General features: G+C 33.5%; 5 protein-coding genes across 8 annotated transcripts; 4 read left to right on the plus strand and 1 right to left on the minus strand.

Moving 5' to 3' along the window:
* Nucleotides 1–74: 74 nt before the first annotated feature.
* On the plus strand, nt 75–4,034 carry LOC138135884 (synaptic vesicle glycoprotein 2B-like). The gene is made up of 10 exons (XM_069054841.1): nt 75–270; nt 1,306–1,506; nt 2,020–2,182; nt 2,241–2,419; nt 2,473–2,803; nt 2,858–3,002; nt 3,078–3,192; nt 3,403–3,562; nt 3,647–3,774; nt 3,826–4,034. The coding sequence occupies exons 1-10, from the start codon at nt 192–194 to the stop codon at nt 3,879–3,881; spliced, it is 1,557 nt and encodes a 518-aa protein (XP_068910942.1). The 5' UTR covers nt 75–191; the 3' UTR covers nt 3,882–4,034.
* Nucleotides 3,925–7,351, minus strand: LOC138135886 (solute carrier family 25 protein Shawn-like). Of its 3 annotated transcripts, none has more exons than XM_069054843.1 (6): nt 6,929–7,351; nt 6,712–6,878; nt 6,363–6,657; nt 6,110–6,306; nt 5,808–6,055; nt 3,925–4,162 (listed from the first exon to the last, which is right to left on the minus strand). In XM_069054843.1, exons 1-6 carry the CDS (start codon nt 7,014–7,016, stop codon nt 4,072–4,074), a joined length of 1,086 nt encoding a protein of 361 aa, XP_068910944.1. In that variant the 5' UTR covers nt 7,017–7,351; the 3' UTR covers nt 3,925–4,071. The 3 variants fall into 3 exon arrangements, with proteins under 3 accessions (XP_068910944.1, XP_068910946.1, XP_068910945.1); XM_069054845.1 differs by having other exon boundaries at nt 3,925–5,731; nt 6,929–7,350; XM_069054844.1 differs by having other exon boundaries at nt 3,925–6,055; nt 6,929–7,349.
* A 5,441-nt stretch (nt 7,352–12,792) lies between these two features.
* On the plus strand, nt 12,793–18,648 carry LOC138135879 (uncharacterized). Of its 2 annotated transcripts, none has more exons than XM_069054832.1 (11): nt 12,793–12,948; nt 14,638–14,728; nt 15,624–15,883; nt 15,937–16,147; nt 16,297–16,580; nt 16,629–16,752; nt 16,809–17,023; nt 17,074–17,266; nt 17,328–17,500; nt 17,922–18,183; nt 18,242–18,648. In XM_069054832.1, exons 2-11 carry the CDS (start codon nt 14,656–14,658, stop codon nt 18,550–18,552), a joined length of 2,106 nt encoding a protein of 701 aa, XP_068910933.1. In that variant the 5' UTR covers nt 12,793–12,948; nt 14,638–14,655; the 3' UTR covers nt 18,553–18,648. The 2 variants fall into 2 exon arrangements, with proteins under 2 accessions (XP_068910933.1, XP_068910934.1); XM_069054833.1 differs by lacking the exon at nt 12,793–12,948 and adding an exon at nt 14,452–14,504.
* Nucleotides 18,649–19,498: 850 nt separating this feature from the next.
* On the plus strand, nt 19,499–20,725 carry LOC138135887 (oocyte zinc finger protein XlCOF28-like). Its single transcript, XM_069054846.1, has 2 exons — nt 19,499–19,923; nt 19,982–20,725. Exons 1-2 carry the CDS (start codon nt 19,813–19,815, stop codon nt 20,582–20,584), a joined length of 714 nt encoding a protein of 237 aa, XP_068910947.1. The 5' UTR covers nt 19,499–19,812; the 3' UTR covers nt 20,585–20,725.
* Nucleotides 20,726–21,013: 288 nt separating this feature from the next.
* Nucleotides 21,014–22,853, plus strand: CysRS-m (cysteine--tRNA ligase-like protein, mitochondrial). The gene is made up of 2 exons (XM_069054842.1): nt 21,014–21,956; nt 22,009–22,853. Exons 1-2 carry the CDS (start codon nt 21,242–21,244, stop codon nt 22,806–22,808), a joined length of 1,515 nt encoding a protein of 504 aa, XP_068910943.1. The 5' UTR covers nt 21,014–21,241; the 3' UTR covers nt 22,809–22,853.
* Nucleotides 22,854–23,881: the final 1,028 nt, after the last annotated feature.

Below are 23,881 nucleotides of genomic sequence, written 5' to 3' on the forward strand. Positions count from 1 at the left end.
ACTGAAACAAAGAGATAATTTTACATATTTTTAAATAATTTCTCCCAAGAGACAATGCAATAAACTGGTAAAACTAGATACAGAAGCTGTAAATAAACAACAAATATTTTATAAATGAGATCCTTAGTTCAGTAAAATTAGTAGGTATGTATTCAACGTTGCCAGTAAATGGGAACTAGCTACCGCTCAAAATGATTGACGAAAACCTGGAAAATGGCGTGGATTCAACTATGTCTACTAAAAGTGAAACCGGCAGACCATCAACAAAAGGTATTTATACACATACCTACATAGATTAAGACTTTAACTTGCAAAATTAGCATCTAAAGAACACCTTTCATTGTCCATTTAAAAAATTGTATAGTTCAATCATTATAGCGGGTGACTATTAAAATTTTCACTTAGGGTTGGCTATGGATCATTCTTTGTTTTCCGTTACACCTTAGACACCTCTACGTTAGACACTGACAAGTTTGACATTTCAAAACTATGTTTCAATTGTACTGACTGGCATTTGTCGTTCGTTCTTGCGTGTGTCTAAAGTAACAGAAAAAATAAAAACTCGTTCAAAGCCAACTCCAAGTGAAAATGTTAATAGTCACCCGTTATAACCAGTTTTAGATTTACTAAGCTCTCTAATACCCGGTCAGGTGTTTGTACATCCAATAATAACGAAGCCCGAAAAAAAAGTACTCCATTAAAATACTCGAATGAAAAACAGAACCGGTTGGGACCCGCCTCTCGAGATGCAGGTCGTCTCGAACAAGAGTATCGTCTTTTTGTCCAGCTCGCTTTTACGGAGCCGCAGTCTTTTTGTAGAGTGAGAGGAGAGGAGTGAACGAAACGTACAAGCTTAGAGCGTGAACGAGAGTGAACGAATTTTGGCCGGCGTCACGTATTTATTGGAAACGCGGCACGAACAAAGCCCGCTCATTGGTCGGCCAATGAGAGAGCAGACTGTCCAGAACAAAACCGGACGCAATGGCGCCCGGGTGACAATTAGTATAATTTAATGCTAAATAAACATTTTTACAGGAATTTTATATTGCATACTCATTGCAATTCTAGATTGCAGCTCAAACTCAACTCACTATTGTTATTGCAAGATCTATTTTAACAAAATGATGAATAATCCTCTATAGTAAAGAATGTCTTTCAACGGTTAAACATGATACGTGGTTCAAATGAAAATATGTATAACATTTTACGAACCAAATACCTACCTACATCATATTAGATTACTTCCGTTTATCTAATGATTTTAGTGTTAGCTTTATTGGTAATATTTAGTAAGTATTATTTCAGAATGCGGTGCCGACTTTGAAACAGCAGTATCGGAAACTGGATTTGGCATTTTTAATTTTTTATTACTACTAGTAACGATCCCATCAATATTGACAACACAATTCGAAACATCAGCATTATCGTATGTATTTCCTGCAGCTCAGTGTGATTTAAACTTATCCTTGGAAGACAAAGGATCAGTAAATGCAATAACATACACAGGTACGTACTTCTTAAAATCACGCAAAATTTTGGAAAAGAAATCAAGTTTTAGAATCTTTATTCATTCATCCAAATATTACTTTGCATTAAAATATTAGTAGATCACATGGAAAATGGTGCGAAAGAATTGTCTATAACTGGGTTATTCACATAAGAGTACGAGCCTAACATGCATGCAACCCACATTACACTAGCGGCACCATGGTTTTTGTAATGTAAATGTAATTTGGGTTGCATGTTAGGCTAGTACAGCTCGTACTTTTATGTAAATAGCCCTGTATATTTATTCCGCTCCTTGCTGTGTACAACAGTTTTCAGTGGCAGTTTACTTGTTAGATGTACGATGTACTTAGTATCCAAACTAAAAGCAATTGTCCTGCATTTGATAAAAAAAAATAATTTTCTTGTAATCTATTAAAAATGAATAAAAACCATGTACCTACCTTGTTATGCCCCTTGCAAGGGTGAAAAAACTTAAATTTTTATCATGTCCCAATAATTAAATGTTTGTAGGAATGATAATCAGTTGCTTCATATGGGGTTCCTTAATCGATGTTTTTGGACGGCGAAAAATCTTAATAATAACGCATTTGCTTGATTCTGTATTTATACTGATGGTAACATTTGCTCCAAATATTTCTGTATTAATAGCTGCAAAATTTTTTGGTGGATTTATGTAAGAACAACAAAATTCTGTTTCTTTTCAGATTAGACTTAAATCTGTTGCTTTGCAGAATAAATGGGACATCGGTGGCTTTAACGCCATACTTGTCCGAATTTCACGGCACTCATTACAGATCTCGAGTGCCTCTAACAATCGGACTTCTTTTCAGCGCGGGAAACATCGTGTTGCCACTTCTGGCTTGGGCAATTTTACCTCTTAATATAGAATTGAGCCTTTTCGGAGGCCTTGGTAGAATGGTTCGATTTAGAATTCCTAGAATATGTATTACCGATAATTTTCAGAATTCCATGCATGGAATCTGTTTTTACTTATTTGCACGTTACCCGCTATTCTGACCGGAATACTTTTCATCCTAATGCCAGAAAGTCCTAAATACTTGATGGCGAAAGGTAACAATGCAAAAGCTCTAGAAGTGTTCAAAAAAATTTACAAACTGAATAGTGGGCAATCACGCGACAATTATCCAATCAAAAAATTAACCGATGATAGACAAATATATCAAAAAAAGCACACCATCAAAGAAGCGTGGAACCAGATATCGCCCTTATTTTCCATGAAATATGCAACCAAATTGATTCTAGTATGTTCGCTGCAGCTGTTTCTAATGATGTGGTAGACATAGTACAAATAAGAATCAAAGATGAAATACAACAGATGAAATTTTAGCGTCAACTCGTTGCGCTTGTGGCTGCCAGAAATATTTCAAGTTATAAACGACTATGAATACGACAATAATGGGACTTCGTCAATTTGCAAAATGTTGGACAACATGCAACCCACAATAATCAACGAAGGAGAAATTTGTTCAGTGGTAAATTCGCATTCAGTCAAAAGAAAACAAAAACATACACTCGTGATTACATAATTATGTGAACTCCTTTTACAGAACTTCAACAATTCCTCTGTTTATATCAATTCTGCAATCGTGGGAACCACTGCAGTTGTCGGATACATTGCAGCGGCGCTTTTCGTAAATAAATTAGGAAAGAAAAAACTGTTATGTGAGTATAACACCATAAAAGATTAAAAGGATTGAAAAACGTGTTTGAACATTTCATTTTTAACTCAATTTCAAAGATTTTGGTGAACTAGAAACATAATTAATCCATTACTGGCAAATCAACTCCTGATTTGCAAATTCCTTTTTCAGAAACAATTCAAATTGTTTAAAATAATTGAATTGTCTTTAAAACAAACATTTTATATTACAGCTACTTTAGGAATAATCAGTGGGACATGTGTGGCATGTGTCTACTTCGCACCAAGCTCTACCATAGCTTTAGTGTTGATCTGCATTCATTTAATGGCGTCATGTGTATGTATAGATATAATCTTTACAATAACAGTGGACTTATTTCCAACATACTTAAGGTGAGTTACTTTAATAGATACAAGCAAAACAAGAATCTTTTTCCCCTTATATCAATTAACTACTTGTTTTTTGTAACATTACAGAGCTTCGGCCCTTTCTTTGGCGTTTATGTCTGGCAGAATCGGTTCAGTTTTCGGGAATTTAACTTTCCCATACCTTCTCCAAGCTGGTTGCGCTCCGCCGTTTCTTACCTTAGGATGCATTATCATAGGTAAACATGACTTACGTAACTTAAGTATATACCTTTTTACGCCTGTTGCAGGTTGCACAATTCTTTCATTACTTTTGCCAAACACAGACCTTAAAGCACTGGAGTAGGAACGTTTCAACAGCTGAAAAGGTTTTCCAATAAGACACTTACTAAACAATAACAATCATTTTAATTTTAAACTTGAACTATTTACAGTGTACTTAACGTCTTGTTTCCATTCATTATCATGTATTATTTTTTTCAAAAAAATACTAATCGAATTGTGTTATTTCTATTTCCGTGGTACAATTACATGGCCTAATTATGTTCGGGAGGAAAATATTCTTCAGCGTAAAAATCAGACACTTCATTCAGTGTTGCACCATGATGAAACATAAATTCATTGTATCTGTTGGAAATTAAACCGATTATTTTCGAATTCTGATGTATAATAAAAGAACAACTGTTCTAGAATAAAAACAGAAGTTGATTCAATTCTTTAAAGTGTATTTCTGTTTAAAAATCTAGATCATTACTTATTTAAATCTTTGGAACATATGAATGAATGCAAATAAAAAAAAAAGTGTTGCAAAACCCACCATATCATATTTCTTTGGTATTAATTCGTCCCATTATTATTTAAATTTTGGAAAAGAAATGTGAAACATAAATCATAAACAATTTGAATTTCGAACTCAATGACTCAGCAAAGATTAACTTAAAAAACAAATTTCGTAACGTAGCTGAAAGTAACAGTAACTGTTTCCATAAAAAATACATTTCATTCATGTAAGATTTTCTTGTTTCATATTTCTTTTTCAAAATTTAAAAAACAAAGCAAAACAAATCCGTTAAATGGGTTTGGTAATGTAGATGTGGCTGCTTTTGCAATTAAATGACATAATTATTTCAATTTTTTCTTAAAAAAAAAAACAAATTAGAGTAGATAAAAAAAATGTTCTGGCCCCGTTTCAGTCATCATAAAACGACAAAAAAACAAAGCGTACAACTTTAAATAAAAAAATATAGGTATAGGTAATGCTTTATACATTTTAGGTCATTTCAGAACTACTCCACAGTTACAATCAGTAAAATGAAAATTGTTTTTATAATCCTGGCCTCCATTTCGGTATAATACAACTACCCAACCAAATACACAAGTTATTTACATATGTAACAGTTAAGATTATAAAACTATCATACTGGCTGTTCTTTTGGAAGCTTATATCGCTAAATCGGGAATATAATTACAACTATTAACAGTAAAATGATTCTTAAAAAATAAGATAAAAAATAAAATATATAATTAAAACCTATATAATTATAATTAAAACATCAAAATTATATCAGTCAAACAGCCCTGAACCTTAATCTAGAAGAGTTAAAAATGGTAACTTATTATCGGATCCGTATACAAGTACTCTTATATTTTTTTTAAGTACAGTGCTACTGACAAATCTACAAAATAAAAACCTGCCTAAGACATTGCCATAAAAATTACTTTCCATATCTAGCAAAATCTAAAAAACTACTAAAAAAATTACTTCCATATCTACCAAAATCTAAAAGACTACTAAAAAAAATACTTTTTTATACTGAAATGGAGAACACATAAAATAAGAATTATGACTAACAAATAATATTGGGTGATTCAAAATGATTGTGGATAAGTATGGCAACTATGTACGTAAATTTATCTGTCAACTCTGTGGGTAGGATAGAGTTGACAATGTTGACATTTCTTTGACAGTTCATAGGCGCGCAATTTTGATAGTGTCAAGTCAATGTGTAATGGTATAAAAAAATCAAATGCACGCTTATGAAATGTCATACAAATGTCAACTATACCCCACCCACATACATTTTCGTACATAGTTGCCATACTTATCCACAATCATTTTGAGTCACTCAATAAAAGATACTTGACATTTTCTGTTCTCTAAACCTACTCAAATTTGTTTTTTTTTTTCATTTGAACCTTAAACAAACATTAGTTAAACATTATCAAATTCCTCAATGTAATAATTCATAAATCTGAATGTGGATTGGCTAACCTGTAGAAGAATACCTTGCCGTATTCAAAAGTTGAAATCATGATTGCACATGCTGGAGCAACTTTAACAAGACGCGGTACTAAGCCCGCAAATAATCCTCTAAAGCCATTATGTCTATGAATTTCTTGTATCACTTCAATCATACTTTTGGTTTTTTGTGGTGTATCTGTATATAAAGTTTTTTCACCAATTTCTATCTGCTGATGTGTTTTAACCACATCAAATGGTACTGTTGCCACAGCAGCCACCTGTAGTGAGGATTATAAATAAGCACAATGCTTGAAACAAAAACAATAACTTACAGCTCCTGCAACACCCCCTGCAAAAAAACTAACACCAAAACTTGGTACATCAGAACCAAAAAATGACTTTATAGTTTCATAATGCATCCAATATATTGCAGAAAATGGAACATCCCTACAGAGTGTTGGTAAAATTCCTCTCCATAAACCAAAAACTCCATCTTGCTTAACTAGCAACTTTAGAGACTGAGTAATTTCTGTGGTGATGGAAAAGTTATATTTCTAGGACTTTTACAACACTTCATTCTCTTACCTGAATATGATATTTTTCGTGACTGCATTTTAGTTCTAATCAATTCTAAAGGACTTACAACTGTAACAGCAAAAACTCTTGCTGAAGCACCAGCTATTAGAGGTATCCAATGAGGTTGTAGTTTTTCTTGACCTGGCTGTAATTTTTTGTTATAAACTTCTTTCATCTTTAACCTTAACTGTTCATATGATACAAAGTATAAAATTGTGGTTGGAATTGATAAAACTAAAGTTGGACCTAAGCCACTCCATAAAGAATAAATTCCCTCATTTCGACTTATTTTAAGAAATGCATCCTTAAATTGCACACATTACACATTTTTTTATTTTGGCGTCACAGATATTCTCACAATTGTTCCATTGAAGCGGCCAGGTCTTTGAAACCAATGTTTCTGACCATTGCCAGGACCACAACCACAAATGTGATCCATAAGTCCATTGCAATATAAAAAACATCTTTGATCTGTTATTCTTTGTTGTGCTTGCAACCTAATTTTGACTACGTCTAATGGAGTTACTGGAATTAAACTGTTAAAACATTTCTCGCTACCGTATTAAAATTATTACCTAAAAGTGAGGTTAAGATGGCTCCGGTACATGAAGCCGCAGCTTGTTGTACTGGTGTGATGCGATATTGGGGATCTTCTAATGACATTTTAATTTATTGTACGATTATGTCGTCTTTAGCAAATGAATCATTTAGAATTTTAAAATTAAATGGATTTGCTGGCTACACAAACTATGACAAACAAAATCTGACACTAACGACAAGTCTTCAAAAAACATAAACCACGTGTTGGCAATTTGAGCGCGAATACCAGTAACAGCAATGTACAATTTAACATCAGATCAACTTAAAAAGGTACACAAAATGTTTCAAACCATATTTGCATCATGCACTCATAAAAAATTGATATTTTATGTACTTAAGAGAATTATAAAATCAGGCTTATCAAACACTTTCACCTTGACGTAAGTTTGGTTGCATAACTGATGAACTGAGGTGGCAACCGAAGCCCGAAACAGCAATACAGCACCGGTGTTTTTTTAATCCTTTGTCATTGACGTTTTAGTTTATAAAGCTAGTCCTTTGTCCCTAATCTACCATATACATACAGCTATGTTATACGACAATCAGGTCGTATATTCAAAGACATTAAAAATGTAATAGGTAATATGCGCACACTAGTTGTTCAGTCGGATTCTTGCCTCATATGCCTTTTACTGTATGATGATATGGATATCCGCACACGTCTTTAGTCTTTCTGACTGCGTTTGTGCCTTTACCGTACGACCTCAGCTTACGTGCACACAAAAGAAAAAAATCAATTAGTCGTTCTGACGATCCTTCCGTAAGGCCTTGACAATTACCAAATAGTTTCAAGTAGAAAAATATAAATCAAAAACGAAAGTTTTGTGTAGGTACATCCCTTATACAACGAGTAATTGAGTAAAGTAATATTTTATACAGGCTGATTCACGAAGTCTGGTAAATATTTGAACCTGTGAAAAGTCCCTAATTATAGGCACGAGAAAAATGAGAAAAAAAATCCTTGTCCCACGATGTTGGTGAAACCTTATTTTAAAATTGTCGTAGAAATTGTTTGAGAACTACAGGAATAAATTAAAAGAAACTAATATCATGTTATCATCAGTGCACAGCAAAAAAGTGTTTTTTTTTTTAATGTTGAGCTGGTCAGTCTTGTTAGCCTTGAATTATTTTATTTACCGGGTCCCTGCAATTGTCAATAAACAGTGGCTGCTTTAGTCCACTCTTGCTTCAAGAATTTTTTTTTTAAGAAACCAACACGGTAGGTCAACTCCTACAAAAGGTCCATCTGGTATAACGCAGGGTGGTATGTAGTATCTGTATGACGGTGTATCTCTGTGAATATGTGCAGTCAGAATGGTTAAATCGTGACTTTCATAAAAGAGAATTGGAAGAAATTGTCCGTTCCATGGCCTCCCGGTTTACCGGACTTGAACCCTCGCAATTTTTTCGTATGGGGCTACCTATAAAACTTGTTTATCCAAGTCCTGTAGATACGATGGATAAAGTTCATGTCCGTGTCGAAAATGTAGCAAGAACAATCGTCAAATTCTCAGAGTATATTGTGGGATTCCCTAATTCGTCGAGCCGATAACGAAGGGCGCTACTTTGAACAATTTTTTTATTAAAATGATTGTTTATTTTCTGAAAACTTACGCTTCGAATCCGAAACGCTACGTAACTTTACAACGGTAGGTTTTTGTCAATTTTTTCTGTCATTTATTGTTTTTTTTTTCTTTATGCATTTATTTATTAATTCATCACGGGAACTTTTTCAGTGACTATCAAAAGTTTTTCAAATTACATGTTTTTTGTTTTCACAGTAGGATGTTTTCCTTATTTTTTAGGTGGCCTGTACGTAGGAAGCTACAGCAGGTTTAAATATTGGTAATTGTTCACTTTAACTACTTCTGGAATTTTCGCGTTTTTTCTGGCTAGACAGTCTCAGGGCGTCCTCCTAGATCGTTTCCCACCATTCAAACCTTGTGCAAATGAATTTTCCTTACCCTCTAGTTATACTAGACATTGGCGCGACCTTGACGCGACCTTGAAACACAACAAGAGAGAAAAACAGGCATTTGCACAAGGTTTGATGACGGAAAACGATCTAGGAGGACGCCCTGAGGGTGTCTAGACAGAAAAAACGCGAAAATTCCAGAAGTAGTTAAAGTGAACAATTACCTAAATATTTACCACACTTAATAAATCACCCTGTAGCACAGAATAGAGAACAATTGTTCTCTGTGCCTGTAGTTTATATACTATATGTAAAACAATGAAGAAATATCCGGAAAAGCTTCTTTGATATTTTAGATTTTAGAACGAGCATACAGAGCTACGATCTTGTTGAAGTCCTGTATCAAGACGCACAAATGATTCTCTCTTGTATCGTATTGATGAAAGATAAGTATTCGACTTGCACCTCATAATAGTTGTTTGTTTATACTTTTCGATACCACCAAGCCCTGCGGCGAAACACTTTAACTGACCGCTTTATGTTCAATAGGTGCCGGGTCCGGGCGTGGGTGTTTTCGTAGGATTTCCCATGTCTGCTCTGTTGTGGGTTTTTTTGGGGAGATGCCCGCACCAGTATATACATCTTGATCACATATAGAAAAAACGGGAAAATTCCAGAAGTAGCAAAAGTGAACACTGACCAATACAGTTATGTCTATCCCTCAGTCCCTCAGTACTGTACTTGCTACATTATATCATATTTTCGAATCTATCCTTGACCACGCTTGAGGCCGAAAAAGCCAGGAACGCTTCAGCAGCCCTCTCTTTTGGAAGGAAATGAAAAATAATCCTGTATTTTTTTTTATCATCTGTCTTGATCTTTAACTATAACGAAGTTCATCGTGAATGCCGGATGACTATCGGGTCAGTGATGAAATGAAAAAAAAAGTGAAGAAAAGAATTTTTTGTACTCATAGCCTTGAAAACAACGCTTCCAACATCCAACGCTCGCTCCGAAAAGAGTGCTTCCCGGTCAACTCGAATGTAAAAATTGCAAAAAAACACGGGCCCTTTGAGGCATTCAAAAAAAAAATCTGTCTTGATAATAATAAAATTTAGTTCATAAAATACAACTTCCCTGGGTTATCCTCCATTAAAAAATTACGGAAAGATTTATAATCATTGAAAATTGTTCCTACAAAATTCACAAACTATTGCAAAAATTGAAATATCAAGTGAAGCAATTGTTTCCAATAATCAAATATACTGCCTACTTGGTTTTATGTTCGTTTATGTTTAATGTATTAAAACAAAAAAAATTTAATTTAATTTTCGTACAAAAAATATTGTACGAACCACTTGCGTGAAGACATCTTCCGTTCATTCGCGCATTAATTAAAGGCACTCACTCCTTCGTCGCTCGTGCTTTAAAAAATGCGCTCATGCGGGAACATCGTCTTCCCGCACTTGGTTCGTAAATAACTATTAACATTCACTTTGAAGCATGCTAAGGGCCAGTTTACAGAAGCGAAATTAAGTTAATCGTAATCAAATGCGAGATTAACTGAATACGTGATCAGCAAAGTTGCACCGATTGATGGCTTCAATGTAAATTCTGAATTAATTAATAACATGAAATACTGAACAAAAAACAGTCTAATCTTTTTATGTTTGTTGTACCAACAGTTGACTAGCATAATTATTATATTTATCTAAAGATTAGTTATTATTAATGACCACCTATTGGAACCGAAATTTCAGATAATTTATGAACAAACATAATAATTATATTGTGTTACCCTGAAATATTTTAATATGCAACACACAATTAGCGCGAAATTAGTTTTCCTTAGTACAGGTGCTTTGTAAAAAGGATGATAAGAAATCAGAAAGACCACTACAAAACGTAGTTGCGTGGTAAGTTCATTATTTTACTATAAATTGACAGTTCAGAAAGCTATGTATTTTTATGCGTGGTTTTCATAAATGAATTTTTTGTGTAAAAATGACATTAATAAGGTAAGCCGTGATAAAGGACTCAAAAACACTAATAAAAGCGGTACAAATATACTTACATTTATTAATAAAAACAAAACGCAAAACACGCATATAAAATTTGAAAAATAGCAATAAAATAATAAAAGCATTATCTTAACGTGGTTTCAGTGGGGACGAGTTTAATTAGATACATCCAAAATAACAATTTTTCGCTGAAGACATTTTGGTTTTACACCGTTTCTGCAACTACTCTTTAGCTTTAGCCGCCAAGAAACATGGGCATGATTCAGTTTGACAAAATTTCGACTTACCTTATGTATGACAGTGTGTATTTTATATTTATTTCATACAAAAATTACTGATGCGTTTTTGAATGTTTCTAGAGACCTTCAAAATGTTTTAAATGTTTTTTTATCGTTCTAGAAAACTTAATGACCCATTCATTTGCAAATTCAACAAAAACTAACAGTCACATTTTTTGTTAATCCTAAAAACAATACCAGTTAATAAAGCAAGATCCTCTATTTATGATAAAAAAATCTATTAAAATTTCTCTTAATTAGTACTTTTAAATGTACTAAAATGTACTTTCTTCTTCCTGTTGCTACTGAATTTTTAATTCTCATAAAATTTTACCTTGTCAAAAAACCGGTCTTCTTTTTTTTTGAAAAAAATATACGTTGTAATTTCCTGCACTTTATTTCCTTCATTTAATAAGGTCAGAAATTGTAAATTCACGATGACGACACATCATTCAGTTTACTGCTGCTGTTACGTGAGCGAGCTGATGCTGTTACATTGATGTAATTTACCTTTTACCTATAGAATCGGGACATATCTCATTCTTTAATTGTTTCCATCTGTCATTTGTTGATTAATAAAAATTCCATCAAAACCGCAAATTGAGGTAAAAAAAAATGGTAGCATTACCGGTTAATGTAAAGGAAGGAAATACCAAGTTATTTTTAGCTACACTTTTCCAGTGCCAGTTGAAAAAAAAATCCGATTCAGTTAGCACAAACGAGTCATGTAAATACCATACTATTAACAATTTCAACAGTTAATTATCTAATTATTTAACACACGGTTTATTGTATTTTCTTTTCTCATAGTATTATTACACCAACAGTTGAAATTTAAGTACGCGACATTTATTACGTGCAGGAAACGTGAAAGTTCTTCTTTTTTTTGTCTGCGATCATTAAATATTTACGGCAATCTAAGACTACCTGGGATGTGTACCAAAGAAATACTGCACGACTCAGTTCTTTTCGTACATATGCAAATGTCTTGCCTTGGTGTGATGCATTCATTCCATCGACTCGACACGGACAACTTGAATTGTATAATCTTTGCCATCAATAGCCGAATGCGTTTCTGGCCCGAGGGTCATCTTGATCTTGAACTGAACATCATTGAGAAATGTTTCTTTCACACAACAAAATTAATTATTCATTGCAAATATTATTAATCTTATCTCAGAGACAAAGATCAACGTTCATCCAGATAAAGACCTAGGATTTCGTTACATTTTTAATGGTTTCCCTTAATCTGGTACAAATACAGCAGGACAAATGTTTTCAGGTACACATCCAGATACAAACATTACGTGACGACCTTGCTTTCACTACTATAAATCCAGTAATATAACAATTTTAACCTAGATTTCGGCAATTCCATGCTTCAAATGTGTGATACCTAATAGAAAACTCAATTTCGAATAATAAACACAAACAAAATGGGTGATTGAACGCTATCAAGCCGCGATGATTCTTCGAACTCTTGATGATTTCTGTGGAACGCCTCGCGGGATTATTCAAGCACTGTTTTAATAGACTTGGTTTCTCCCATCTGCCGCTCCGGACGTCAAAATCCGGGTATTTTTTCGCGCGGTATACGTGCTCCCCCTACCATCAGGATTTATATTGTTTCCAATGAATATCTCTGCAATTTTCTTAATCGGATGGTAGTCACTTTTGGAATTTTGATCACATTGCAGTCAAACATAGCACTCGAGTTCCAGTGATTTTGTGATTGTTATTGTGGTCGAGATTCTGGATTTTGAGAAACTTGCAACCAACAAGTAAGAATAAATATTGGAAAAATGTTTAAATTAACTTCATTAGCAAAACACTTCAGAGTACAGGAACGTCAAGGATTTACTCGCTGATGAGCATTTAAGTCACTTTAGCAAGGTTTTGTTTGATCTTTTTGCTTTGTTATGTATTTATTTTTTTACCGCAACCTTCAAGCCGGGTTGATGGACAGTCACTTTACAATAAAAACATTAATTTTTATTTACAAATTTAAAATTTTGTCAAATACAAAATCGTTGGAGGCAAAAATCGACGAATTAATTTTATGGCTATTTGTCAGTTAGTTTTTAGATTTTGCTTTGACGTAAAAATCAGATTTTGATTTCTGTCAAACCTGAGAAATATTTTTTAAAATTGATATAACTTAAAAATTTTAATTTAAATGTGTGCCACCATGATAAGCTTTTCTTGATGTAATTAAATTAAAATAAACTTAAAAAATTACATATTTACTACCAAAATAATTTGTAAAAGAAGACTAATAAATATAAATAAAATACCTACAATAAAAATTATCCACCTTCAGCCTGTGACTACTGTGTTTGGAAGAAAACAAACAAGTAACAAACAATTTCGGTTCGTTATTAGTGTTATTACACCACCAAAAATTGTAGTCCGTTTAGAAAATTATATAATGGTTAAATTTTGTTCAATATTAATTGTTGTTCATTATTGTTAATGATATAACAGTTGCTTACGTCATAGTAAATAGATATAAAATGTGAGAGCAAAACCTTTAAATCTTTCATTTCTAGCATACAGAGAAGGATAAAAATATTAGTGGTGCAATATGATAATAAAATATGACAAAAAACTGACGCAAGTAAAATCCTTGTTCGAAATGTAATATATTGGCCAACTTCCTATAAAAAAAAAATCACTGTTGATATTCTCCTGAAAATATATATCCCGTCAGACAAGATCATGTGGCGATTAAATTATCATAATTTACCATAAAACGCCAATTGATTATTATTTGCAACAAATGAGTCAACACTATTGACCGAAGCTATTTCAGTTGCATTTTCAAATAAATCATTACAAGCAATTTGAAAAATTTAAGAATACATTTCTGTACTAGTTACTAACAGTAGTAGTAGTAATAATAATAAGAATAATAAGTGTAATTTTTATAAGCCCACGCTTTCGCGTAAAACGTGCATCACGAATTACTCTTATTGTTGGAATCCTGAATCGATGAAACGAAAAAGCAGTATAATTTTTTGTACTGTTCAAATTAAATTAAAATCCAAAAACTAAGATAATAATGTAAAGCGTCACATTAGTAGATAAATAAAAAATTTAAATTACTTGTGGATCAGAGATAAATAATTAATTAAATTAGAACGGTACAAGATTAATTTAGGAATTGTAGGTTCTTCTATGTTTATTTGTTTTTAATGTGTAAGTACACCTTGATTACTGTCATAATTTAGTATTACCACAGTATTATCTCTGTAATTAATATAAATAATACAATTCATATACGCATACCGCAGTCTTAAGATGCTTTTAATAATATGATAACAGCCACAAAGCGCAGGTAAAATAATTGCAAAAATTATACATTACAGAATATATTGTAATTAACACCAGGGTTAATGTTAAATAACTGTTTAGTTGTTATCTACTGATTATACAATGAATCATTATTTTAACCTCCAATTTGTTTCCAGGTAAATGCACAAGGAATAATGAGAAAAATTATAGTCTTCATAGCCATTATTTTCTTCGACCAAAACCTTTCCTATAAAGTAACGACTAATGGTGAGTTATTATACTCATTGGCAATTAACATCATGCATAAATCCTCTAATACCACATTTACTTATCATTTATTATCAAAATAAATATTCAATATTAAACATCGACTTACATCTTTGAGTTAAAAAAAGACTCCAATTGTTTTAATTACTTTATTGTTTTCAACTGTCATAAATTCTCATTTTTTTCCTTTGTAAACTGTCTCTTAACTGCCCTAAAGCAAAATGAGCTAATAACGCGAACCGTTGCCCTAGACAACACAGTCAACGTTACATTTCTGACAGGTCTTGAAAAATTTGTCAAAACTGTCAAAAGCAAATGCGAAACCATTTTTAAAAGATTTGGAAGCTTCAGGGACGTCGTTTCAAACAATAAAATTTTGTATGCAACTCGTTTCTGGGTAAATTGGGCTTTTCTAATTGCCCTCCAGGCCTTAAAACCCTCGCTACGCTCGTGTTTTACTAATCTTGTTCCTCGGGCAATTATAAAAGCCCAATTTACACAGAAACTCGTTGCATAAATAACTATTACGTAAATAGTTTGACAAGTCATTTATGCCAACTCACATTTTTAAAATATACCCCCCAAAAACAACTAAATGAACGTTTTTTAAAAATAGTCCATTTTTGAATAAGATTGTCATTTCTGAAACGTCTATAAATTACCAATCATTTCCCAATCTCCCAATTTGATAAAGTGCTCTTGCAAAACTTCAATAAAGTAACGTTAACAATGTATGCACTCAAAGTAGATGAACTAGAAACAAAGTATCATAATAGAAAATTGAACTGAACTTTACTATTCTGAAAAGTCTAGAACCTCAAAAATTTCCACTGAACATCGTAATTATCATTTAATAATGATTTCAAATCACGCTTGACCGTTTACGCAATTTCAGACAAGGACAACGTGAAAGACTTGGTTGAATATGTTTTATTAAGTGAAGATAATCCTTGCGCAAGAAAATGTGTAAAGGACGGGTTACCAATGACATGCAGGTACACTTTCCTGCTGGAATGGTATCACACATTAAACAAAGCATGTTACGATTGTCCTTACAAAGAGGAAGATTGTTACCGAGAGGACTGTATCGCTGCGGATGGTAACAAGAGATCAATTGTAGTTGTCAACAGAAAAATGCCTGGACCTAGTGTTGAAGTAAGTCGGTGGGTGGAAACGTGAACGCGCAGTAAAGTTTATTTGATTCGTAGGTATGCTTAGGTGATGAGGTCATTGTAGATGTGGTAAATCACTTATCTAGTGATAGCACCACAATACACTGGCATGGTCATCACCAAAGGAACAGCCCGTACATGGACGGAGTTCCTTTTGTAACCCAATGTCCTATACATCCCGGAATGACGTTCAGATATCATTTTAACGTGCACAATGCTGGTACCCACTTCTGGCATTCTCATTCAGGTAGTTATTTATAATGTGCTGCTCATGGAGAAAACCAAAACCTGCCGAGTGAGTCAAGTGATTTGCCTCTCCCGTTTCTTTAAATTTAGAAAATTATTTTTGAACCGTGGGGGATAAAAACGCTATACTTTTGTTTTTATGTACCATAGGTTTCCAACGTTCTGATGGTACTTTTGGTCCTTTTATTGTTCGCGTACCTGGAGAAGACGACCCACATTCGAGCCTTTATGACTACGACTTATCAAATCACGTCATAACAATTTTGGATTGGACTAAAGAAGTTGGTACCGATAAATTCATGTCCCACATGCAAAATGATGCCGGTAATAAACCTGATACAATACTCGTAAATGGGCTGGGTCGCTTTAAACATTTTGATAGCGCAAATGACACAACAATCTTTACACCGACTGCAAGGTTTACAGTTGAACAGGTAATTTTTTACATAGTGACAGATTTTTCCATGTAGTCAGATAAACAGGGTTACAGGTACAGATTTAGACTGATAAACGCGGGTTTTTTGAATTGTCCCATTGAGTTATCCATTGATAACCACACACTGTGGGTGATCAGCAGCGACGGCAGTGATTTCAATGCCACTGAAGGTACAATCCATTAACGATTGTCAATAATTGTTTAATATTTACAATTCACTTTTCAGTGCAATCTTTAGTTACTTATGCCGGTGAACGATTTGATTTTATTGTACAAGCAGATCAACCAAAAGATGTGTATTGGATGCATTTCAGAGGTCTGATGGACTGTGATGAACGCTTCACCAAAGCTTATCAAGTGGCTGTGCTTCAGTATAAAGATGCAGAACAAACTTATCCTCTTGGTGAACCAAGTTACGATAACTCGAAGAAAGACGGAATGGTAATAATTTTCTCATTTTCTTATAAATACTTTAACGCAATTTATTTCAGCAAATTAATCCTCTAAATAAAGGCACTGAAGCAAATGACTCTAGCTATATCAGCTTGCCTCAACTTCACTCTTTAGATGAATGGGATGAAAGTCTTCAAGAAAAAGCAGATTTTCAGTATTATGTTTCGTACGACTTTTACAAAATGAACCATCCAGTCTATCACAAAGAATCTCTTTATGGCTTCTTTAATGGTAATTAGAACTTGGTGTCAGTGACAAATATCTCACGTTAATTGTTCTGGTTCTCTTTCAGTTACAAATGCATCACAACAAATTCTAACACCTCAACTGAATTATATTTCAATGAAGCTACAATCGTTCCCTCTCTTACCCCAAAGACACCAAATTCAAGAAAATATGCTTTGCAATGAAACGTCGGTTGAGAATTGCGAAAATCAGTATTGTGAATGTACACACGTAGTCAATGTAAGTGTAAAAACAAAATTGTATTGTATTAAGTATTGGGTGATTCAAAATGATTGTGGATAAGTTTGGCAACTATGTAGGAAAATGTATGTGGCAACTGTGTGGGTGGGGTCGAGTTGACATTTGTATGACATTTCATCATTTCATAACGTGCATTTGATTTTTTAAAATTTGATTTGACGATTTTCAAAATTGCGCGACTATGGACTGTCAAAGAAATGTCAACTTTATCCTACCCACACAGTTGTCACATAATTTTTTTTTATATAATTGCCATACAATCACTTTCAATCACCCTATTGGGTGATTCAAAATGATTGAAATGATATGATAACAAATTGCAAAATGATCGGCGGTCCAGTCTTAGGCACTAGATGATGCCTCTTACACCATCATTAATAGAATCAATATTTTTCAACAGATTCCACTTAATACCATAGTTGAAATGGTACTAATTGATAAGGGCTATGCTTACGACGCTAATCATCCCTTCCATTTACACGGTCATTCGTTTCGAGTGGTAGCAATGGAACGAATAGGTAGTCACGTGAATGTTTCGGATATTCGCAAAATGGATTTAAACGGGCAAATCCGAAGAAATCTCAAGGACGCACCGCTCAAGGACACAGTAACAGTTCCAGACGGTGGATACACTATAATCAGATTCAAAGCTACCAATCCAGGTAATGTAGCTACATGTTACAGTCAGAGAAAATTTCATTATTGTCTGTTATTTTCTAGGCTATTGGTTGTTCCACTGTCACATTGAATTCCACGTGGAAGTCGGTATGGCTCTAGTCTTCAAAATAGGAGAGGACCACGAGATGTCACCCATACCCCGCAACTTCCCCAGATGCGGGAATTACATACCAAATGTAAACAGTACAGACGTGGAGGATGACTGTGACGAAGTGAGCACATTTGGTGCAATCTTAAAAAAACTGTTGCCGAATGTATATAAAAACTATTGCCCGGAAAGAAGTGGCGCCAGTTTTAAAACAGCGACAGTTAGCTTTCTTGTGCCATTGATATTAATGTTAGTTTCGTTGTAGTATTTTTTTAATGACTGTGCGATCGGCACAACAAATGTGATACTTTTTCAGATGTGGTACTTAAATTATTATGTTTTAAATAAAATATAAAAATAAGTTATTTTTTAATATGCAGCGACACGATGATGTATGAACGAAAGTTTACATTGCAGAAAAAAAATGTAAAATTTTAAAAGAAGTCTTAGCGTAACTGTGGTAATCACAAAAACAAACGTAAATGGTATTATGACTCTTCACATAATTTTTTCTTTATCTTCGTGATTCATTCTTTTGACAAAAGTAAACAAAGGTTCAAAATTCAATTCATAATTCATAATTTTCGAAATAACCCGCTGCGATGGTAAAATAACAATAGTTTCTGGATCTTCTTCCCACTATAATATTATATTAGATAATTTAATGATTTAACTTATCGAAGATAATTTAAAAAATGGAATAAATAAAATTTAAACCGCCGAATTATTTACAAAAAAAAAATCATTTTCTTCTTGAGATTTTTTTTTAAATATTGCGGTAAACATTTCATAACAGCAACCAGTAATACATAAAAAATAATAACATACGGCGCAGGTCTCTGCTATAAAAAAAGAGAAATTTAGATCAGGTCAAGCAAAGCATTTATGATTTATGCGTTAAGTAAAAATGGCACAGGAGCACTTTTGCAATGAAAATATTTAATTGGGGCAAAGTCGTTCATTTCGTCACTTGTGTAACTCTGTGACACATCTAAAAGCTATTAAATAATATTACCATACTTACCTGTACTTTAAATTTAACGTATCACTTGTTACAACGGAAGTTCAATAATCTTGGAATTGAAATAATTTCACGGGCATGAAAATAATGCATAAAAAATTCAAACTTACTCGTATTTTAAGCGTTTTTTCAATTTCAAAGCGTGTTTTCCAACGATACTTGAATACCTACAATAATGATTTCTGCGTAAGCATTTAATTCGTCTTTTATTGAACGAGAGTGACAGACATCGGAAATTTGCAAACCAGAAGTTAGTCAATAAAAAGAATTTTACGGAAACGTTAGTAGTTTTTTGAGTAGGGTATTGGGGACTCCCGGTGAATTCCTTTTACCTCTGCTTACGTCGGCGTCAACAAACTCGAGCTATAGGAATTCCCCCCGTGTGACGTCAATATCTTGAGCGCATGTGTTAAATCAGTCGAAAAAACCCGGCAAAATAATCTGGAAAGTTGTTACTCATTCAAGATTCAATCATTTTCCCAATTACACTAAAACTTGTGGATCATGGAATATGAAAGTGTATCCACGGTTTGTGGCATATGTGGAAATTACGAATCTAAACTGTTAAAACTCAGCGCACAAGAGCAAGTCTTGGCCGGGAAATTATTTCAATGTGTAAGTTTGCGCCAACGAAAAAATTAAAACGAAAATAATCAACCGTCAAAAATTTCAGATTTCACTTCATCTCCAATCGGCAACCACTTGTGACCTTTGTCTGCGGAAATTATACAATTTCAAAAATTTCTTCAAAGAAATCATCGTCAACCAGATTAAACTTCGGCGGACCCATGAAAAAAAAATGCAGCAAGATCCCAATCAAAACCCGGAAGAAAACAAAGACGAGCCCCACACGGATAAATACAACTGCCGGTGCTCCAGTTGCCAGAATAAATTCGGAAGTCTGCCCTTATTAGTTGAAGTAATTGAACAAAACGAAGATAAGACTGAAACGAACACCACAAGCGAACCGATGCCATCGACAAGCCAAGAAGTATCTCCAAAAAGTAGCAGAAAACTCATGAAGTGCACACACTGTGACAAAAAGTTTACTCACAAAGGAGACTTAAATAAACACGTCCGAAAGCACACTGGAGAACAACCGTTCACCTGCTCAGTCTGTGATAGAAAATTTGCACACACGTCAAACTTGGCAAGACACTTGAGACTGCACAGTGGTGACCGCCCTTTTACCTGTGAAATCTGCAACAAAAACTTCAGTCGAAAGGACAAGTTGGAGTCACACAGAAAAAGCAAAAGTTGTAAGAAAACCAGCTAACCACGGTCTCTTTTTATACATTAAAGTACAATGAATTTTCTCAAATTACTCTTAAGACAACAAAACTAGTTTGTTATTAGATAAGAAAAATGTTATATGTAAGAAATCAACTGTATTATAATAAAAACTTTTTAAAATACAGTGAATAACTTTTTACAGAAATTTAAATCCTTGTGTCAATTGTCCCAATACAAATACGAATGGGTTAAATTATTCACGATTTATATTTGCCAACTTGTCCAGTCGAAGGAATTTCTCATAAATATCCTGTTTTCTGTTAAATCATTCCTGGAGATTCCTTAAATTTATATTTAGTCATAAGGAATGTTAAACTATACAAAGAATTGCCCTCCAAGGACATCAAAAGCACAAAAGTACAACTAGAAAAAATCCCAACTTCGGTGTCAATTCTACATTCCATTTTGCAAAACATAACCTAACTTAATTTGTTATGTTCAAAGACGTTTTTTCATTTTTATTCTGCATTTTCGATTGCATACTTACCTTGTAAAAGGAAAACAGTAATACATGTTCATGAAAACAAGTACAACGAATCACTCAAAACTTTTCGATAAAATGATTCTGTTACATAACAGTCTCCCCTTAGTTTGCCGATTGCTGGCGACATTGACAATTTAAATCGAATATAACCTCAAAATGTTCTTACCAAAAAGTTATTTATTCACAATTAAGCGTTTAAATCATGAGTGGGTAAAACCGGAAGGGTACGACACGGGAATAAAAGTCTTCAACTGCGTAACAAAAAATAAACAACCTTTAATAGTGAAAAATAAAAATTGTGTGACATGGTACACTTGTGGCCCCACAGTTTACGACTCGTCGCACATAGGGCATGCTAGTTGCTTCTTGAAGTTAGACATAATCCAAAGAGTCTTGAGACAACATTTTAAATTAAACTTAGTGACAGTGATGAATATAACTGATATTGATGATAAAATAATTGCCAGAAGCAATGCATTAAAAATTTCAACAAAAGAGTTGGCAAAACAGTTTGAGAGGGAATTCTGGAGGGACTTGGATGCACTTGAAATAAGTAGGCCTAATTGTGTAATGCGTGTCACTGAAAACTTGGACATTATCAAGGAATTTATAATCAAATTGGTGGATAACAAGAAAGCATATCAGGCAGAAAATGGTTCTGTCTATTTTGATGTTGGAGCTTATGGTAGATATGGCAAATTACAAAACCTTGGAGAGGAGGATACAGTTAGTAGTACATATAAAAAGTCTAATATGGATTTTGCATTATGGAAAGCAGCTAAGCAGAATGAGGTGTATTGGGAGAGTCCATGGGGTCCTGGGAGGCCAGGATGGCACATAGAATGTTCAGCTTTAGCAAGCCATGTTTTTGGTAAATTATTTATTTATGAGTTTTTTGTTAAATAACAGGCCAATTTTTGTAGGATCAGAGTTAGACATACATGCAGGAGGGATTGATTTGCGTTTCCCTCATCATGAAAATGAAGAAGCACAATCCTGTAGTTTACACCAGAAAAATCAGTGGGTGAATTACTGGTTGCATACCGGTCATTTACATTTAACAGATTGTGAAAAAATGTCGAAATCTTTAAAGAACACGATTACAATTGGTTCATTGTTGGAAACCACTACTCCTCAAGTGTTTCGAATGGCTTGCCTAATGTCTCACTATAGGAGCAGTATGGAATTCAGCTTTGAGTTTATGTCTACTGCTTCAAATGTTTTAAAAAACTATATCAATTTTATTGATAACTGTAATAGCTATTTAAATGGACATTTAAAATCTAACGTTAATTCTGATGTTGTAAATGATTTGCTTGTAAATTCTGTCAGCAGGATACATGATGCATTACAAGACGATTTTAATACACCGGTAGTAATAAAAATTTTGAATGAAATCACTTCAAAAGTGAACAGCATTTTGCACCCATCTGAGACAGGTTCAAGTAAATCAGTATCAATTCTTGCTGTTTCAAATTTTGTCACACAAACTTTACACATGTTTGGGATAAATGTTGATAAAAAACGGGTCAGTGATGGTGTTAGTAATAGAAACTTTGAGGAAGTAATGAATATTTTAAATGATTTCCGTAAGGATGTAAGACAATTGGGTATTTTTAATAAGGACCAAGAAATTCTAAAATTATGTGATAATGTTCGGAATGATTTGAAAAAATGTGGAATTACAGTTAAAGATCACGGAAAACTCTCATCATGGTCTTGATGTGGTATAAAAATGCAAATAAAATGTTAAAAAGGAAAAAAACAATCTTGTGTTATTGTTTCAGATTTTTCAGAATATTTGTTATATCAATGATATAAATACATATAAAAATTATATAACTATTTAAAAAATAATACAGGTTATTTCAGGATTGATAATGAGCCCGGTGGAATAGAAAATGGAACCCACAATACATTGGAATGTAAACCTGGACATGAAGCCGATAAAAATATTCGGCTTTTACTCGTGATGTATTGTGGGTTGCATTTTCTATTCCGCCGGGCTCATTATCACTCGTAAAATACCCCGCATACATTTTAAATTTATTAGAAATAGGTCACATCTCCTTCACCAATCCACCCGCCCTTTGATTCACTTCAATTATTAAAAAGACGAATGAAATAAAGCCTTGGTGAAGTACAAAAACATAGATGATTGCATAAATTATAAAAAGCTACGAAATGTATGTTTTTCGGTTATTAGGCAGGAGAAAATGGGTTTTTCATTAGATTACTTTAGCTACGGTGACGTCGCTATTATAATTACATACTGGGTGTCTCAAAAATGGGTACAATAATTATAAGTGGTAGGTAATAAAACTCGTCAAGCAAAACCAATAAGTTTAGTCTCTATTTGGGGGAAAATTACCCTGAAGCGTTATTAAAAATCATCGAACATTTTCCAGTAATTGACTTACCTGTCCATGAAAGCATCATTGTGTCTAATAAAAAGAATGAACCCACAAAAAAGGAACGTAAGTAAAAATGAAAACATGTTGATTCATCATTTTATTACGAAACCAAATAAAAATAATTTTTAATTCTTAGTAGCTCCAAATAAAAAACAGTCCAACGATTCTTACAATAAATGTGCAAAATGCCCATCATTAGTGTTGATAGAACATTGAGCACATTTTCGAATTGTTGCAGATGTTTGTCCAAGTGTTTCTCTCCTTGGTTTTTCTATGAATCCTGCCTCATCCGTGTATAATTACCTGATTGATCCTCAACACTGCTCAAAATATCTTCCTCCATATTTGGAACGCGACGAAGACGTTGTACACCACGATCTTG

The sequence above is a fragment of the Tenebrio molitor genome, chromosome 7 (genome assembly GCF_963966145.1).
Source record: "Tenebrio molitor chromosome 7, icTenMoli1.1, whole genome shotgun sequence".
NCBI lineage: Eukaryota > Metazoa > Arthropoda > Insecta > Coleoptera > Tenebrionidae > Tenebrio > Tenebrio molitor.

Bases quoted from the DNA above. Each gene is read 5' to 3' on its own strand.
- LOC138135884 (XM_069054841.1), top strand. From the start codon at position 192: ATGATTGACGAAAACCTGGAAAATGGCGTGGATTCAACTATGTCTACT. The intron at 3,193-3,402 runs GTGAGTATAACA...TTTATATTACAG, and splicing joins AGGAAAGAAAAAACTGTTAT to CTACTTTAGGAATAATCAGT. The intron at 3,775-3,825 runs GTAAACATGACT...CGCCTGTTGCAG, and splicing joins CTTAGGATGCATTATCATAG to GTTGCACAATTCTTTCATTA.
- LOC138135886 (XM_069054843.1), bottom strand. From the start codon at position 7,016: ATGTCATTAGAAGATCCCCAATATCGCATCACACCAGTACAACAAGCT. The intron at 6,056-6,109 runs GTAAGTTATTGT...TCCTCACTACAG, and splicing joins CAGGGGGTGTTGCAGGAGCT to GTGGCTGCTGTGGCAACAGT. The intron at 4,163-5,807 runs GTTAGCCAATCC...AATTTCCAACAG, and splicing joins GGCAAGGTATTCTTCTACAG to ATACAATGAATTTATGTTTC.
- LOC138135879 (XM_069054832.1), top strand. From the start codon at position 14,656: ATGAGAAAAATTATAGTCTTCATAGCCATTATTTTCTTCGACCAAAAC. The intron at 16,581-16,628 runs GTAATTTTTTAC...TCAGATAAACAG, and splicing joins CAAGGTTTACAGTTGAACAG to GGTTACAGGTACAGATTTAG. The intron at 17,267-17,327 runs GTAATTAGAACT...GTTCTCTTTCAG, and splicing joins TCTTTATGGCTTCTTTAATG to TTACAAATGCATCACAACAA.
- LOC138135887 (XM_069054846.1), top strand. From the start codon at position 19,813: ATGGAATATGAAAGTGTATCCACGGTTTGTGGCATATGTGGAAATTAC. The intron at 19,924-19,981 runs GTAAGTTTGCGC...CAAAAATTTCAG, and splicing joins CCGGGAAATTATTTCAATGT to ATTTCACTTCATCTCCAATC.
- CysRS-m (XM_069054842.1), top strand. From the start codon at position 21,242: ATGTTCTTACCAAAAAGTTATTTATTCACAATTAAGCGTTTAAATCAT. The intron at 21,957-22,008 runs GTAAATTATTTA...CAATTTTTGTAG, and splicing joins TTTAGCAAGCCATGTTTTTG to GATCAGAGTTAGACATACAT.